The sequence below is a fragment of the Cyprinodon tularosa genome, unplaced genomic scaffold, assembly GCF_016077235.1.
Source record: "Cyprinodon tularosa strain WSP-4 unplaced genomic scaffold, ASM1607723v1 ctg148, whole genome shotgun sequence".
Classification (NCBI taxonomy): Eukaryota; Metazoa; Chordata; class Actinopteri; order Cyprinodontiformes; family Cyprinodontidae; genus Cyprinodon; species Cyprinodon tularosa.
The window spans coordinates 447,613-467,076 of record NW_024038309.1 but is presented as its reverse complement, the minus strand read 5'-3'; the positions used below and the strand labels follow the sequence as shown (position 1 = coordinate 467,076).

At 39.9% G+C, this 19,464-nt stretch overlaps 1 protein-coding gene across 1 annotated transcript; it reads right to left on the bottom strand.

Annotated features, from left to right (window-relative positions):
• Positions 1-2,955: 2,955 nt before the first annotated feature.
• On the bottom strand, positions 2,956-8,177 carry LOC119779477 (GTPase IMAP family member 7-like). The gene is made up of 4 exons (XM_038279138.1): positions 8,041-8,177; positions 5,449-5,499; positions 4,345-4,455; positions 2,956-4,128 (listed from the first exon to the last, which is right to left on the bottom strand). Exons 1-4 carry the CDS (start codon positions 8,060-8,062, stop codon positions 3,368-3,370), a joined length of 945 nt encoding a protein of 314 aa, XP_038135066.1. The 5' UTR covers positions 8,063-8,177; the 3' UTR covers positions 2,956-3,367.
• Between the last annotated feature and the right edge of the window lie 11,287 nt (positions 8,178-19,464).

Below are 19,464 nucleotides of genomic sequence, written 5' to 3'. Positions count from 1 at the left end.
GGTGAGTTTAATGCTTTCATATTTCTGTAGTATATTTTATTTTGCGCATGAAGTTTGATACATTATCTTAAAGCCTGATTTAAAACACTGGTTTGGGCCGTTGTTAATCGTACACCGTGTAGTGCCGCCGCAGTGTTGTGCCTGAACGCGTTCATTGAACGAAAGTTCATGAACTCGTTCATATTTTGGGCGAACGTGAACTGAACGTACTGCATTATTGCCTGATGAACGTTATTGTGAACTCGTTCATTCTGGTGTCTGTGAACGGCACGCTCTCTCAGTTCAACTCCGTTCAATAGGTTGCCAGATTTCTATAAAGCCCTCCAGGCGAAACCCCGGCTAAATCCAATCTGGCAACACCAGCTACCAGTGTCGTAGCCTACAGCCGCGTGCGTCATCAAAACAAAATGCAGCGTGGAAGCAACAGCAGCATGGAGGCGACTTAAAACAGCTTTATGACCAGGTGGTCGGTGAGGATGATGGCAACAAGTTTGCCCGCCGGCTTTCAGTAAAAAAATCCGCACTGCAGTAACCTTAAATTCCTCCCTCAGCCTGGTCCCTCAGTTTGTGTTAGTAAAATCTTCTTGAGCGGAGGTCTTCAACAGGGGATCCGAGACCCCTAGAGGGTCTACGGAGGTACTGCATGAGGGTCTGCATGGTTAGTTGATATTTTTATATTCCCCCCCTGCATTTTCCCCCCCCACTAATTGAAATGTCTTTAAATACTCATTAACATGAAATCAACACACTGTAGTAAACAGATAAATGGAGGCAGAAGATGTCTTTCAGTCATCAATGCACACATTCAGCGACACACAGGAGCTCTTTCAAGCTGGGCACCGTTTCCTTCACAACAACCAGGAATCAGAATCAGAAAAACTTTAATAATCCCAGGGAGAAATTAATTTCTTTACATTACTCCATCTGTAATAGAGTGACTATAGGACACAATTTCATGCAATATATATAAATAGGGGGTCCCCGCTCCATCTCGCCATCAGTTTGGGGGTCCTTGGTCTGGAAAACATAGAAGACCCCTGTTCTTGAGGGTTTTACTATCCATGTAACTTGTTTGTTAAACCTGCCTGGTATAATTTTCCAGGATTCCTTTTTAGTATGTATTGAAATGGAATTTCAAATGGAAAAAATTATTAAAATAAAAAAAAACATTTGCACCTTAAAGACTACTTTCCTATTTTTCTTTTAATAATTACTCATAAAAAAGACCATTCAAGCAGCACATTTTTCCTGATGTTTTTGAGAATATACTGTAGGGGTGAAAGCTGCAGCTGCTACTAGTTCGAAGTGAATGGACAGCAACAAAGCATTAAAGCAACAATGGGGAAATCTGTCCCCTCAATGCTAATGTAAACCCTGGTTGGATAAGGATTCAAAACTGGATATGAAGATGAAATCTGACGCACAGTTTCAGTGTTACAACTGATAAAATAATTGCCGTCTGTGGTTCTACAGTAGGCTATGGTGTAATTGAGCAATATATGAAAAAAAAAAAAAAAAAAGAACTATGAACTAGTTCGTTTTTTGGAATTGTGAACTATGAACTGAACTAGTTCATTTTAAAATGTGTGAACTGAACTTTGAACTAGTTCACGTAGAAAGAGAACTTTCCCAACACTGAGTGCCGGCATATTACTTCTCGCTACCTCCGAGCACCCCCCCCCCCCAATTTCCCCCGTTTTATTTCAAAAAGAAATACCCCTTGCGCCAAGTCTAGAATCTTTAAAGAGAACTGATGGGTGGTGACCTTCTGGGTTGTTTGTATGTTGTCTTAGGTGAGACTGAGACAGGCAGTCGATGCCTACTGTGCTCTTCTCCCATTAAAATTGTAGAAACTATATCAAGCACAAATAAATCTACAATTTGGTAGGTAACTGGTATTTTGAATGATGTTGTAATGACAATAAATTTCTTAATTAATTCATAAATGAAGTCACCTAACAATACAGTAGCTGATCAGAGTGGGGTCGGAACTGTTCACAGCCCCTCTTTGAAGCACACAAGGCAGCCATATTAGCTTACTACATTAGCGGTAGCATCTCCTGAAAAATTACGACTTTACTAAGACTGCCTGGAAAAGTGGTATTTCTTTTTGAAATAAAACGGGGGAAATTGGGAGGGAGGGGGGGGGGGGGTGTGCTCGGAGGTAGCGAGAAGTAATATGCCGGCACTACACGGTGTAAGATTAACAACGGCCCAAACCAGTGTTTTAAATCAGGCTTTAAGATAATGTATCAAACTTCATGCGCAAAATAAAATATACTACAGAAATATGAAAGCATTAAACTCACCGCTGGGTTTGAGTTCGCCTCCATGGTCGCCAGCCTGGGTGATACTGGTACTTCTTCAATATGACGGTTGTGTCACGTGATTAGGTGGATGTTGGAATCGGACATCCATTGCTAATGTCTGTGACCTGAAGTAACCTTGGCCATTTTTACAGCGAATTTTTAGACGCTGAATTTGAGACAGTGAATTTGAGCAAGTTGAATTGGAGGACAACGAAAATATTGCATTTGAATTTTGAAAAGTTGAATTTTTTATATGCTGAATTTTTTAACACTGAAAATTTAAACTGTGAAAAATATGTATATTGAAAATTTTATCACTTTGAAATAGGAATGTGAATTTTTTTAATAACTGAAAATTGCAACCATGTAAAAAAAAATTACACTGAATTTTTTTTTAATGTACAAATAATGACATTGAATTTTTTTTAGGTTAAAAATATATTCTGAATTTATTTTAATACTGAAAAAGTAAGCACTAATATACAACATTCAAATTTCAGAGGTATTTTTTATTCAAATTCTGATGGCACATATTTACTTCCATAGATATCTGCATTAATAATCTGTAATCTCTCCAGGATGCAAATTCTCTCCATTTTAACCACTAGGCCTAGTCTAGTGGTTAGAGAGCCTAGTCTGGTCTGTTCCAGCACACCTGGTTTAAATAAGAGCTCATCCTCTGCAATGCTGCAAAGCCTGCTAAACCTGCTTGGTGTGATGCAACAAGGAAACAGGCTCCCTGAGAAACAGGGTTGGGAACCACTGGCCTAGTCTAACATCTAACAACTCTTGTAAATGAGATGTTAGACTAATAATATTCTTTACCTATTCACCCCACTTAAAAGATTAAACTCACTTTCCCTGAGAACCAATAGCAGTTAGCTTAACTGCTTAACAGATCTTTAGAATTTGTGATCTCTTTTTCTGTAAAAAATATACAATATATACAATAGTTGTAGTGATATCCAATGGGGTGGATTACTCCTGTTTACAACAATCGATCACTAATGACTCAAACTCTGAAAAGGTTTCCAAAAAGCCACCCATTCATAACTTGTTTAGTTAAGTTTCAGAGTTTCATGAAATCTCTTGAGGAGTTGATCATCCTCTTTGGGCAGCTGCTCTACAACTTGACGGACTCCTCTCTCTAAGGCATGGTAGTAACGCTCCAACTCCTTAAGCTCAGACTGCATCCGCTTCTCTACCTTCTCTTTGTCCTCTTTAGCTTCTCTTAGCTGCTCTTCATACTCTGCCTTCATAGCTGTTGTTTCCTCCTTAAGTTTTTCCTCATATAAACGTTTGAGTTCAGCCTCCCTCTCATCCAGCATTGTCACTGCCTTCTCATATGTATCATTAGAATAAAACTGACCTCCTGTATCCTTCACCATCTCCTCAACCTTCTCTAGCAGACTAAGAACTTGTCTACGGTCATGAGCTCTGAGGTTATTGAACACATGGTATCGATTTCCAGCCTTCTCCAAGATCTCCTTCAAATCTGGTCCAGCCTCCTTCAACATCTCATCAAAGTCCGACTCCACCTTATCCCCATGAGTGAAGAGGATCATGGTGTACTTCCAAACTTTTTTTCCAAAAATTTTCTCCACCTTCAGCACAGCGTCTCTCTCCTCTGGTGTGAATGGTCCAACTTTGATAACCAGTAGAATGGCATGGGGGCCCGGGGTCGACATGTTGATGCATTTGGAGATTTCTCTCTTCACTGTTTCCTCAGGCTGATAGGTGTCAAAGAGGCCAGGAGTGTCAACGACTGAAACCATCCAGTTGAACACTTCCTCTCGTTGTTTGGAGCATTCAGAGGTCTCTAAGAAATAAACATTTAAATACATGTTTTACAAAGATACAGTGAGATTCAGGAAGCAAATGTAAAGGCTACATACAGTTTTGTCAATGACAGCTCTGCACTAGATTTATTTAAAAACCAACAAACTTTATTACTCTTAGATTTTTAAATGCATGCAATATTTTATTAGATATAATCTTGGAAAGTTTTTGATGTGTCTTTGTAATTCAGTTTTACCTGAGGAGTGTTTAGTGACTGCTCTGAAGGCATTTCTTCCTAAAATAGTGTTTCTAGTGGAGCTTTTTCCTGCACCAGTCTTCCCAACAATCACTAGCCTTAAGTCGGACACTGCAACATAAACGATTAGAGGGTTTTATGAAATGAGTAACATTGCTTTTACTGTTCAAGTCCTGGTTAAGAGGTAAGCAAAGAGAATGATGATGTTATGATTGACCAGATGGATTAGGATAGGTAATAGATAATGATTGAGAATGGTGGAGGCGGGCACAGGGGTGATAGACTGAATTGAGTTTTTCAGTCTGATTTTTCATTTATGCTTCATATCAGCCAATCACATGACAGCAATGTAATCAATCAAGACCAAGGATAATTTCAATGATAATATAATTAAAAATATATGCACATAAGGTTGTGGGATCAGCTAGGTTGCTGCTGCTGCTGCAAAAAAAAAAAATTTATGTAATGAGACTTGGGTTACTCAAACAATATTAGAAAACATCCATGTGCAATAAAAAAAAGAAAAACAGTTCAGGTCTATTAGGGAGAATGTGTTAACTGGTTCTGGGATATTTCTTCTAGAAAAGCAAAAAGCAGGGAAGAAAGAAAAGTCTGTACATATTTAATCAATGATTGTTCACAAAAACACGGGAAAACCAAAGGGCTACACAGTTTAGAAACTTTCAAAAAATGATTCTTGATTTTTCCTACTTCTTTAAAGACTGGTACAGCTCCTGTTTTTACCTCTTCTAACAAATGTCAGTAATCTCAGACAGGAAAACAAGTTTTGTCAGTTTGCATGTTATAACTGGTGAAGAAGGAAAGATGGTCTTGTTTTTGTTTGTGTGGGTTGAGTTCCCACCCTCAGAGAAAAAGAAGGATAAAAACATTTTGTCCACATTAAATTAAATTAAATATAGTTAATATATAAGTTATATTCTAATAGTGAATTACATTAAAATGAAATGAAATTTTCTGTTTCATGAGTGTAACTAGGAAAGGCGAACGTTTTTAAGTTGGTGCAAACATCTCAGGAATACATTTCACCATCATTTTCTGATTTGGATCTGGATTAACACATTGGCTCTGTTATAGAAGTCAGACCTGTTGGTGGTTGATCCATGCTGCCTTTTCTGCCCCGTCCTTTTTCTGCTCCTATGAGACACAAGAAAAATAATAATACATTTTGTATTTTTTTATTTGAAAGCGCCTTATCACAACACCCAAGGACACTGTACAGGCAGATAAAAACATTAAAAACAGGAAGCTAAAAAATACAAGCATAAATATTGCACAGAAAACAAAACAGCAGGAAGTAAAATAAAACCAAAGGAAGAAAAGGAAGACAACAACATTGGAGTGAAAAAAAGATATGTCAGGTATAATGAGAGGAACTCATATATTGATATAAATGTTAACCACTAACATATAATCAGGGATCAGATTTGAATAAATTAGGCAATTATTCAGTAACCAGCAGACTATGTATGTGAAAGAAGCTCATTTAAAACTGCGTAACTCCTTGAAAACGAAAAAAATGTTCACAATCTCCACACAATATCCTTGGAATCATAGGCGGATCTACTGGGGTGGCATAGGGTGGCAACTGCCACCCTAAATGACAGCCTTGCCACCCCAGCTGCCACCCCAGTTAGCTTTAGGGGTGGCGAGGCTTATAAATTATGGATCATTTGAGAATTACGACCGCTAATTTCTAATGTCGGACTGCAGTGAATGCAGCACGAGATGACGCGAGAGCGACTGAGACTGATTGTTTTGAAAACCGAATGGGGCAAAGCGAGGGAGCCAGGGGTGATGGGGAGAGGAGACACGGGATGAAACAGGTAAAAACTGATTAACTATCTATAGAGAAATGAAATCATAATGAAAGCACAATGTTGCTAGCATAGCTGCAATGCTGATTTTGAGATGATAAAAATCAGGTTGCAGAACGTTATTTCTCTATCTATGATGTTAGTTAGGCCTGACGTCTCAGGCTCATAAAGACATATTTGCGGTCAACTATGACAGAAAAGAGACGATCAAGTTTGGTTGAACTCAAATCAAAACGCAAAAAGGGATTGGATCTAAATAAAGTTGTGAAGCGTTTTGCTGAGCAACATTCAGCTGTTATAGTCATGGTAACTTTATGTTATGCTCTCTGGTGAGCCTTTACAGGGCTGTTACATTTTGTTTTGGCACCTGAGAAAATCTGATATTTCCTTTAATAAAAGCAAAAGTGTTAAAAGTTAAAATGTGATACTGGTGTAAATCCTGCTTAACATGAAGCAGTGTTGTTGTTTCTTTTTTTGTATATATAATATGAAACTATCCAGAAATGACCTGTATGAACCTACTCACAAGCAAAATGTATTTTTATGTTGCTTCTTTTCAGATTTGTGGAGATTTTGATGTAACATACAGAACCCGCCTTTTTGTTGATTTGTTGATACAGCAGTATGGAGGACCAACTCTGCCATATTAAAAAATAAATACAGAAATAAATAAATGCTTAATAAATAAATAAGCATACAATTAATTGCCACCAAAAATACAAACAACAAATAAATGTAAGTAGAAATTAAATTATACAGCTAGTCATAAAGGTATATAACTCTTTTAATTGGCTTCTTTATTTCTTTGCCTTTTTAATATTTACCTTATTTATTTTTTTGTCATTTATTATCTTCAACTTCATTTTTTCATTACTTATATTTTTAATTATTTATTTATGTGCATGTTATCATATTTTTGTCTGTTTTATTCTTCCTTTGTATTTTTTTACCCTAGTTATTTCTTCGCCGCTATTTCTTTCTGCCTGCCCTTTTAACATTTCTGCCTGCCATTATAATATAATTTCTAATTACATTTATTTGTTGATTTTATTTTTGGTGGCAATTAATGGTATGCTTATTTATTTATTGAGCATTTATTTATTTCTGTATTTATTTTTAAATATGGCAGAGTTGGTCCTCCATATACAGCTCTATCTACAGCATATTTACATGCATGAAATGTTCCTTTCATGTTGCCTTAACTGCTGTATGTCAAGTTACTGAGGAACAAATGGGGTTAATGTGTGTTCAGAGTAAACAATACATGGATGTCTGGTACCTTGTTTGGTGCCTTGACCCATTTATTTCTACTGTGTAGTTCTGCTCACTTTAGTGCAGCTCAGTCCATAGATCTCTGATGGGGAACTTTTTCTTTCTATAGTTTCTTCTTGTGCAAATGCTGCAAAGCTGCCTCTCTGACAGTCAATCTCACACATCTGCGACTCAGCACCTGTGTCCTACCTTAATACCTTTCCTGTGATAATGTCCATCTAGAAGTAGTGTTATCATTCTTCTATCTCCTATTAAGTGAGATCACATTGTACGATGTATTATTAATATGAACTGTTTCACATGAAACACTAGTAGTGTACATACTATTCTCACCAAACTGTGATAACTGTGATTAAATTCAGTGTAAACAAATACCATATGTTGCCACCCCTAAAAAATTCCTGCCCCCCTCTTGCCACCCCATAAATATTTTTCTAGATCCGCCCCTGCTTGGAATCCCTTTAGAATCTACAACAATCAGTTGTTTTCAGAATATATACATCGACACACAAAAAGACTAAAATTATGATGGAAAACAAAACTTTAAATGTCCTAATTTTAAGAAGTTACACAAACTTCTAAAACTCACCGACTTCTCCCGTCTCTGCCATTTGTTTTATGTGAGATAACTTTTAACCATTTAATTATCGCATTACTAATAATAAAAAAAGGAGCTTCAACTGACACAATATCTAACAAACTGACGTTTATGGGAGTGAAGCGTTTTTTTCTCGGCTACAATTTCAAAATAAACCTTTTTTTTTTTTTTACCGTGTTCACGCGTTTAATCGCTTTTATTTGGGTACACCCATTCTTCTTCTGCTCTCCTTAAAAATACTGTTATTGCTATCATGTAAACTCAATTTTAATCTATAATGATAATTTTTAATTAAAATACATTCATCTTTTAAATATCTTGAAGTAAATTGGTTGTGCTTTTACTTTGAAACGTATAGGCGCTTTCACCTGGCTGCACCTGACGGAACAAGGCAAAAATGAAAGCAGGTGAGACAAAATGTGAAATATTTGGTGCGGACATTTTATAATTTTTCTTCAATGATAAAGTCAGTATCTCAGATGAGGTGAGTTCAGCTGTCAGAAGAACGGGTGTGATCAGGTATTTTAATCAAAGTTTTTCGTCTCATAATAACGCTTCTATTCTTTTTTTTTTTTTTTTTTTTTTTTTTTTTTCTTTCAGAAATGACAGACAATGGAGGATCGGAAAGAGATGATATGTCATTGTTTTGTTCAGTTCCTGATCGCATGAAGCGGACTTAATTTAAGGCGTCTGCGTGGTGTGCCCTGTAAGTAATACGCTTTTAATGTAAGTTGTGATCAATCATGAATTCTGGTGTCCATCAGTTTGCGGGGACTGATGGACCTACAGCAACTTAATCTGAACTTTTTCAATTGGGTTTATATTTTTCAAAAATGAGCTTGAACATATATTTATTGAATGCTTTCCTATGGTTGAGAACACAAGAGAACCACAGTACACTGATATTTATAGTTATAGACAGCCTAGTGCATTATTTATAAAGGGCGCAAAAACATTAATATATAGAAATGATGAATAACAGCCAATAACGATTCCAACAGCAATATATCATGCATCCTTAGAATGGACACAACTTCTATTCCATCCATCCATCCATCCATCCATCCATCCATCCATCCATCCATCCATCCATCCATCCATCCATCCATCCATCCATCCATCCATCCATCCATCCATCCATCCATCCATCCATCCATATGGCTTCCCTTTAAGCGGCATCAGGGATTATCCTCCTTCACAAGCAGCAAAATCTAATTTAGAAATGTGTCCCATATGTCATTGACAGCCAAAGTCCATATATTGAACCTTATATTTCAAAAATGGCAGCAAGAAGGTTCTGGGTTCGATTCCCGGCCCGGGGTTTTTTGCATGGAGTTTGCATGTTCTTCCTGAGCATGCGTGTGTTCTCTCCGGTACTCCGGCTTGCTTCCACAGTCCAAAAATGTTTGTCTCTATGTTGCCTTGCAATGGACTGGCGACCTGTCCAGGGTGTACCCCGTCTTTCGAAAGCTTGCAACACCATTTGGCATTAAGAGGGTCTGAAAATGGATGGATAGATTTATACACTGATTTTTTTTAATCATTTGTGCTTTAATTCTTGCAAGTTTCTTATATTGTACTGTAAGTCTGTGTGGGCCCTTGATTTTACGTTATTACATCATGTTTTACTCACCCATATGAGTTTTGTGTCATTTGGAGCCGTTCTGAAGATATGACATCATACACACTCTGCTTTGTTTAAAAAAAATATAAATATAAAAATATAACCGCGGATGTCAGTGATTCGCCTACATGTTATGAATGCTGACGTACCATAATGAATAAATTATGAACAGTTTAGTTTGTGCCTTCAAGTTGTTGCCCTATCTTCAGAACAGCTCCAAATGACACAAAACTCATATGGGTGAGTAGAACATGATGTAATAACGTAAAATCAAGGGGCCAAATGTAAAAAGAACGGTGTTCCCCTTTAAGTAAAACCGATAAATTTAGATGATGTATTATTTGAAGCATTTGAAGAATGATTAACACAAGCTGTACAGATCCTTGTTTCCTGAAAGAAGATAAATTTTATGGTACATTATCCAAGGTGCATTCTACAGGTGTAAATCCCACCCATCATGTGAATCGACTCAGTATCGTTTTCCTAACCCAATGATTCAATTATTTTCGATACTCAAGAATACACCACAATACGATTTGATTCGATTAATTGGTTCATTTTTTTTTACCTTACAGGCTAGACATGTTTCAAATTTGAAATAAATCAATAAAAGCTGTAATATCGTTATGCATTTTATTTGGGAAACAACAGCAAATAACAGAAGTAGAAAAGTTGCACTCCACCTATTCCTATTAAAACCTCATTCACTGAAAAATAATAATGCCCCTGCGTCATAGATTCTGAAAGGCCTTGCATCAGAAAATACTGCACAAAATCAGTGCAATGAGTGCAATGCAATACCTTGGCTCCAGAGTGTCGAGCAGGTAATCGGAAGCCTTCGTTCTCAACAACCCAATAGGGATATATGTCTGTACATATGAAGAAATCAATTGCCTTGGATATATATTTCTCTTTATTTTCTCTTAAAGGCTGATTTATACTTCGAAAGTAGGTCATCTGCATAGGTGTCACAGTGAACAAAAAGTTGTCCCCGCCCCCTCCGCAGACCCTCCGCTGTAACTCTCCCAAATTGTAACTAGCCGCAGACAGGGCCGCAGACAGGAGGCCGGCTTGTTTTGTTTTTATTACCGAAACTTCGGAAAACAACTCGTAAAGATGGACCAGCTAGAAGAACGAGGTGCACGAGAACACATGGGACCCTTTTTCCTCCTGGATCCCCGCTATTTTTCACCGTCATGTCCCTCCGTTGTCGGACTAAACTCGCCCCCATTTCCTCACCACCTCGACCGTATCTAGACCTAAAGCGTATAGCGCAGACAACGCTTCAATATTGACCGTAAATCAAAAATGTCTGCATCAAGTTCACTGTGACACACTGCTGCAGGAGTATAACCAGGAAGCGAGGTAGGAGGGCAAAATAGGTACTGAATCACGGGAGTCAGAATTACGCCCAGCAGCAAATGGATAAAAATAGACCGGAGGAAAAAAAAAAACATGAGTCACCACTCTTGTGGACATGTCGATGCATTGGATCGTCGGCTGTTGGATCGATGGATCGATAGGACCACTTCTTCATGTATGGTGCATGAGGTTTAAGGCCAAACATATATTTTTTAAACAATCTGTTAAGAATTTAAAAAATATCACAAAAATCTTGTAAAAACAACACCAGAGACAGTTAGCTTACCACTTGGACAATTTTAATTTGCCCGAGATTTTATAGTAAAACCCATCTGTATATATGCTATTGTACATAACTGTAAAAACCCTTTTTATAGTAATATCCACCTGCATATTATATTCGGTACATATCCAGCTGTAAATTTATTTCATAACACTAGTGATCTATATATTATATTCATTATTTATAATTGTATTCATCTCTATAGTGATTCAGTAGAAACCCATGTCCTGTATTTATCGAACCATCATTTATCCTGCACTTTCTGCTATTGCAATTCTGGTTAGACCTAAACTGCATTTCGTTGCCTTGTACCTGTGTAATGACAATAAAGTTGAATCTAATCTAATTTGAGTTTGGTCCAGTGAGGAAAGAAATGGTCTATAGCTTGTAAGGTGGTGAAAATTTAAGTGCACAAGTTTCATGTGAATGCATTTTCTGATGTGTCAAACACTAATTGGTTAAAAAACTTTACAACTAAGTATCAGATTGGTGATTGTTTATATAACAACAGATATGGAAATTCCTGTGTTTAGAAAGATCACAAATATTATTAAGATCAAAGTAAAAATATTCACACAAGTGTAGACCTTAGAAATATGTATAAGAATAACACAATAGTAAAGAGTAACAATAAACAATAAAATACTGTACTGTAAAGTGTTTTAACAATATCAAACTGTGCACCTGGAGAATAAATAACCAATATACAGCTATGGACATTTTTACAGTAATGGATATTTGAAGATTGCAGTATCATCAGAGATGTGCAAAATGACCGCAGCATGTTATTTAATTGACTAAGGTAGAAACTGTGTAAAATTAGCATGAATGTAACAACTTATTGAGGTTGTTGGGAAAAGTGGTGGTTATAGAGTCTTACAGCTGCTGGGAGGAAGGATCTGTGATAACACTTCCTGGTGCATTTAGGATGCAGCCAATGGTGGACTGGGACAAAAAAAATCGGCCCTGTCATTTTGGACTAGACTGGCCCACCATTTTTTTTTTTTTTTGGTGTATTGAATGTGTATACCAACTGTGCAATACCTTGAGGCCAGGTTCATGGAAATTAGTAAGAGTGGACACTTAAAATACTACCAAAATCTTACGTTGTTTATTTACTTTACATCAGAAAATAGTCTGTTTCCATCATCACAATAAAAAAAACAACCATTACCACACAAAAAAACACACACAAACACGTTAAATATTAGGAACCAGTTAGCCATCTTCCTCTACTGAACATAAAACATATCTAATCCCCCACAGAGCCCTAAAAGGCTCCAGATTATTAGTCAGTGTGTAGAAAGCATGCTCCACTCTCAGACGAGCTGCAACCACACCTTTCAGGCTTTGCACCGCATCTGTCCAACCCTGACCCAGCATCTGATTCTTCCTGGTTCTCCAAATGGCTAGTTTAGCCACCCCAAACAAAAAATTAATTAAGACTAATTTCAGTTTTTTCCTCACTGTGTATCTGGGTCCAAAAACAAACAGAGGAAGATAGAAAACCTCCCCCAAAGCTTCCACCCATCCTTTCAAAACTTTAAAGAGACCAACTAGCCGAGGACAACCCACCACTAAGTGATCTAGTGTTTCCCTCTCAGTGCAGAAAGGACAGCCCTCCCCAGTGCCTGGATCCAGGTGAGCTCTTTGTCTGTTTGTGGCTATTGCTCCATGTATAATCCTCCACTGAAGGTCCGCCATCCTTTTCTCAACAGGGGGTTAATACAGGACCCTCCACCTGCCTCGTCTTAGGCAAATACCTCACACCATTTTGACTCCTTCACTTCAGCCAGAGAGTGAAAATTCAGCACTTTCACACAGTTGTAGTACAGCTGCTTCTTCCCACAGGAGCTGAAAGTACCAAGCTCTGGTGTTTTCATGCTGAGAAGAAACCCACTTTCCTCCTGCTGATCCTCAGCAGCTGGACAGACACTCAGAGAGGGAAAAATATGAACACCGTCATCCTTCCCCTGGCCAGCGTGATTCTTAGCAAAGCTTCTCATTGGTTCAGACAGGGACTGCCAGACTTCCTCCACAATCCTATTCAGCACTCTGTAGGACTGGATGGTTGTAATGTCACTGAGCGTTTCCAGGGATGTTTTGGTGAGGTGGCCCAGTTTAGTAATGCCGGCCTCAACAAATTTTGCTCTTAATGTAGCAGAAGAAAAAGTAGCGTTTCTAAAGAAGTTGTTGTAAAACAGTGGTTCCTCATAGATCCACATCCCTGGCCCAGAGTCCTGATTCCTTGTGACCTTCAGTGTCTGTCAGGCATTAATCACCGACGTGTAGAAAGGTGTGAGTCCTGTCAGGCCAACTGGTCTTAGCAGAAATCACTGCTTATCTAGTCCAAGCCGTCCAGCATACCTAAGTAGCAACCGAGCAGGGGCTAACCAGCAGCGACTGCAGCCATACAACAGCCTCTGTGCCGTCTGCAGTCTGAAAGCCACGGTTCTGGACAGAATGTCTACAAGTCCTTGTCCTCCTTCTGCCACAGGGAGATACAAGACCGATGCCCTCAGCCAGTGTTGACCAGACCAGAAAAAGTCCACCTGGAGCCGCTGCACTTAGGCCTGATGGTGGCACCAACACGATGAGCTTGTGCCACAGAGATGATGCAACCAGGTTATTCACTATCAGAGCTCTTCCCTTATAGGACAGGTGAGGTAGCTCATTCCCAATAAAAACTGCAAGACTTTTTATACCCCTTTTTTCCCACTTAAGGTTACCAGGAAGACAAGAAATGCTCCCCACACCCCCACTAAACAAGTCTCACTTTTTCCCCAGTTCACCTTTGCAGAGGAAGCTTTTCCATACAAGCACAAACTTTCTTGTAGCTCTTGAACGTCTCCCTCATTGCAAACAAATACGTTTACATCATCAGCATATGCTGATAGAATAACAGGGGGCATGTTAGCCAACTCTGGCACGGAGAGACCTCGCAGTTTACTCCTCAACCGACAAAGGAGAGGCTCAATAGCAATACTGTAAAGCTGGCCAGAAATGGGGCAGCCTTGTCTGATCCCTCTCCTAACTGGCACTGGAACACTCAACCCACCTCCCACCTTCACCACACAACAGGCATCTCGATACAACAGCTTTACCCAAGACAGAAAACCTTCCCCAACACCAAAAACCTGTAAGGTAGTAAAAAGAAAATCAAGATCCACTCGGTCAAAGGCCTTCTCCTGGTCTAGGGATATGATACCAACATTAATGTCATAAATTTTACAAATATCAAAAACATCTCTCATTAAAAACAAATGATCAAACATAGACCTATCAGGTACACAACATGATTGATCTGCACCAATTAGAAAATCAATAACAGTTTTCAGTCTGTTTGATAAGACTTTTGAAAGAATCTTGTAGTCCGTACATAAAAGAGCTACTGGTCTCCAGTTCTTTAAAAGGACTAAATCTCCCTTCTTAGAGAGCAAAGAAAGAACTGCACGCCTACAAGATGCTGGAAGTGTCTTTTTCATAAAACACTCTTTAAAAACATCCAAAAGGTCCTGTCCCATGATGGTCCAGAAATGTTTAAAAAAAGTCTGAAGGCAGACCATCTATTCCCGGAGCCTTTCCAGATGTCATCTGAGACACAGCAGCAGTCAGTTCATCCAGAGTTATATCCAAACCCAGAGCCTCCCGATCTCCTGGATCCAACTGAGGAAGTCCTTGAAGAAGCAGCATCCACATCACAGCCGTCCGCCCTGAACAAGTCCGTGTAAAAGTCCACGGCATGCCTTCTCATCTCCGTTGGGTCTGTGGTCACCTTCCCATCCGGAAGACGGAGACACACCATCTGTTTTTTTTAAGTAAATGACTTCTCCAGGTTAAAAAAGAAGGTGGTTGGTGCATCAATGTCCTGTAGTCTGGTGAAGTGTGCTTGGACTAAAGCTCCTTTTGCTCTCTCCTGCAGGAAAGAGTTGAGCTCCCCCATTTTTAATCGTAAAAGATCATTTTGGTGATTCTCTTTTAAGGCATTTTCCAAGTTCCTTATCTGGTCCTCTAACTCCTGCATGGCTCTCTTGGTTTTTGTAGTGACACCAACTGTATATTCCTGACAAAAAACTTTAACCTGAGCTTTTCCTACCTCCCACCGCTGAGCCAGGGAAAGAAAATCATCTTTCTGGGATCTCCAGTAGGCCCAAAACAATTTAAAATTTTCACAAAAAGTAAGATCCTTTAATAATTTAACATTAAAACGCCAAAAAGATTTTTGTTTTCCAGTGGGAGAGAGAAACAGCTCCATTAAGACTAGATGGTGGTCTGGGAATATTTGACAGCTAAGAACTCTAGTAGTGAAAGAAGCAGGTAGATAAAACCTGTCCAGTCTAGCTGCACTTACTCTCCCATCTGATATTTTGACCCAAGTGTACTGCCTATCTGAAGGGTGTTTCATCCTCCACACATCAACCAAATCGGTTTTTGTTAATACTTGAGACAGAAACGAGGAGGACTGAACATGTGGCTCCTCTCCGGTCCTATCTAATGTAAAATCAGTGCAGCAGATCCAGTCACCACCCAATACAATAAACTCTCCTGTACCAATATTATTTAGTTCTTCCTTCAGTATTTTAAAGGTTTTTTTCCCGCTCAGAGCCTTGGTTTGGTGCATATAAATTAATGAAAATGAAGCTGAAACCCTCTACTTCAGCTCTCACCATAAGCATTCTGCCCTTCACCACCTCTGTGCTGGAAATAACAGTTACATTTAACTTAGAAGAAAACAGAATGGCAAATCCAGAACTTAGATTTGTCCCATGGCTAAGGACATGCTGCCCTCCCCACCATAAGCCCCAATCTATTTAATTCATGCTATCAGTGTGTGTTTCTTGTAAGAAAATTACATCCAGTCTTTTCTGTGTGATAATATCTGTTAATATAGCCCTTTTTTTCCATCTCTACCCCCATTTATGTTCAAAGAGGCCACTCTTAGACCCTGCATGTAAGGAGAATAGAGACAGACCAGTAGGGAAAACCAACAGAATTGAAACACCCAGTGTTGTGCAATCATGTTACTGTTTGTTAAAGTTTCATAATCTTTGACATTTTACCCTTTTTCGTTTTTAGAGTTTTCCTTAGACCTGTGACGTGCTTCTTAAGATGAAAACGTTTCTTGCTGTCCAGGAAATCGTAACCAACAAGTCTCTGCAAAGTAGTGACCGATTCAATAAATTTATCCACATCAGGAAAATAATCTTTTACATTAACTTTTTTTCCAAAGGTGTCATCTAGGAAACCATTGATTTCCTCCAGAGAATACAAATCAACAGTCTGAAAGTAGCTGTTTGCGATAGAGAAACTATCAGAATCAGAATCACCATTTATATCACCATGGCCACGGGTGGATTCCATCAGATCATCTGGCTCACTATCAGGGTTGACCTGCAGAAGCTCTGCATCCTGCACAGCACTGCACTCTGCATCCTTTTCTGACCTCCCCAGGTCATCCGCTGTCTGCCCTGTCCTGTCCACAGCCTCTTCCTCACCTACAGCACTGTCTGTCAACTGGAGGGAACCATAACCCTCAGTCCCAACCACTGAGCCACTGTCAGTTCCTACCACAGAGCGGTCTCCCTCAGTATTATCACGAGGAGCAGCCTTGGGCAGCGCCCGCTGTCCACTGCTCCCCTCCCCGCTTTCCTCCCCCGCAGCGCCCGCAGCGGACCCCGCCGCAGTGCCCGCCGCGGGCCCCACCACGCTCTGTCTGTGGGGACATGCCACCCGCTTGTGGCCCACATCTCCACACTCAAAACACTTCATGTTTCCAGAACTAGCGTACACCATGTAGTATCCCTGCTCATGTTTGACACGGAACGAAACATCCAGCGCTTGGGTTGGAGAATCTAGGAACTTAAACACTTGTCTCCGCAGAGATTGAACATGTTTCAGTTTGGCGTCCTTACAGCCCAGACTCACCACCCGGAAACCGCTCGCAAATCTTCCAAAATGCTTCAGCTCTGTCTCCAGAGCCTCGTTGGAAATAAATGGGGGGACACCAGACACGGTGATGCGGACCGAAGGCACTGCCAACGGGGAAACCTGAAAAAACTCATCATTCAAGACCAGTCCGCTTTCTATGAGCTGACTGACATGTTCCAGATTTTTTAGAAAAACAACCACTGCCTTATTCATGCGTGAGGCATATGAGATGTTCCATGTCCCACCTGTTCTCCTACTGCCAGCAGCACCTGCTCCACTGTAGTGCTGGGCTGCGGCACAATCCTCACCCCATGCTTCAGAGACAGGGACGGCGCCACCGAGGACGCCATCCCTGTCAAGAAACATGGCCTACCAGCCCCCCAAAGCACCCAAACGCACAGTAACTTGGGGTGATACGAAAATAAACAATTAAACAATCATACAGTAAACAGAGAGAAAAAAGAAAAGTTTGAGATTACTCACAAGCTCTCAGCCACACTCTCCACCACCAAACTCCCAGCATGCACTTTTTGACGTTTCTCACAATATGTGACCCACCTCCTGTTGGTTGCATTTTTAGTGGTGAATACCGTTTGCACAACTGGATTTTTTGTGCTTTGTTGTGGGTGGTGATTCAAAAAGTTTTGTAAAAGACAAGAATCAGAACAGACAAAGTAATCTATATCCTCCTGCTATCTGCTCTCATTTCTCTCGCCATGTCTCTCCTCAGCCGCACTGACATCATGTTCACTGCTCGGTTCGCCGTTGCCTCCACTACAACCACAGATATCCTAAGTTCCAAAAACTCATTTCAGGGAGATGCTTAATGATGATAAATTGTGCCTTCATCAGTAGTGGATTAGAGATATACAGTGAAGTTCACAAGAGGGCCAATTCAATTCAGTTTGGGTCAGGTAGATATTTCATAATGCAGAAAATAACAATCTTTCTGTACAATTCATTTATGATGCTTTATAATAATAAATAATAATAATAAATGCCATGAAATATTTGCTCTCTTGCTTGCATTAATTATCTGTACCCATCTTTTTATAAAATAAATAATTGCCCCAAAATTTTTTTTGCTCACGTGCTCTGTGCGCTCGCATTTTATTTGGTGCCCTATTGTGCCCCTGTATAGTACTGGGTGAGCTGACACCCCTGGCCGCACCGTGCGCCATACATGCACCCTCCATCATTCTTCACCATCACTAGACATGGATAGACTTTCTGCTGCAAAATGAGGTGACTGTAAAAAAGTAAACTGAAACTTATTGGCTTATTTTTCTGACTGATCCAATCAGCTCTCTGATCAACCAGTCTCCTGGATCGCTGGTTGAACAGAGCATCGCTTTGGACAGGTACTCTGCAAAGGTTTCACCAGCAACCTCCTCCTCACCACACCCCGCACTCTCTATTTTCTGCACAATCGCAGTAGTTCTAATCTGCACATGATGCATGAATTATTGTTTTGCCTGCCCGCTCTCACTCGCATTAAAAAACACCACCTCAGAAAGTCTAAAATCCGGGATAATTTATCCGACTCGCGGGCATCAATGAACAACTATCGATATTAGGGAGACTCCCAGAACTTCCGTGAGACTTGGGATGTCTGCAACCACCTCCACCATCATATTTTACATCAGACACAGGAGCAGATGAAGGGCCTGCTGTTGGGAACATGTCAGTCAGTTGGACACATTTCGCAGCGTCCGTTTGAAGAACTCATTTCTTTTTTTCACGCAGTTTCTCTGCGCCTCCCTTGCGTTTCTCATCCATTACTACCGTGAACACCGCTGCACAAAATTCCAATTGGAGAGTGAAGGTGTTTTTCTACTTTCTGATTGGCCTAGCCCTTTAGACTGTCAGGGATGATAAGCAATGGGCTAGAGGAGCCTGAGGTAAGGGCCGGATGATTGGAACAGACGCTTGCGCTTCTGATTTTATTTTTCTTCTTATATTTGCATTATGCAAATATAACGAGGCCGATATTATATAATAATAATAATAATACATATTATTACTATACATGTCGGGTCTGCCGGCCCAAACAGCACGTCGGCCCACGGGGAAATGCCCACTACGCCCGATTACCAGTCCATGCCTGGATGCAGCAGCCTCTCATTGATAGGGAGCTCTTCAGTTCTGCAACAGCTGCTAGCGGTGGGTGGGAGACATTATCCAACTGAGATGTTAATTTAGTTAGGATCCTTTTGTT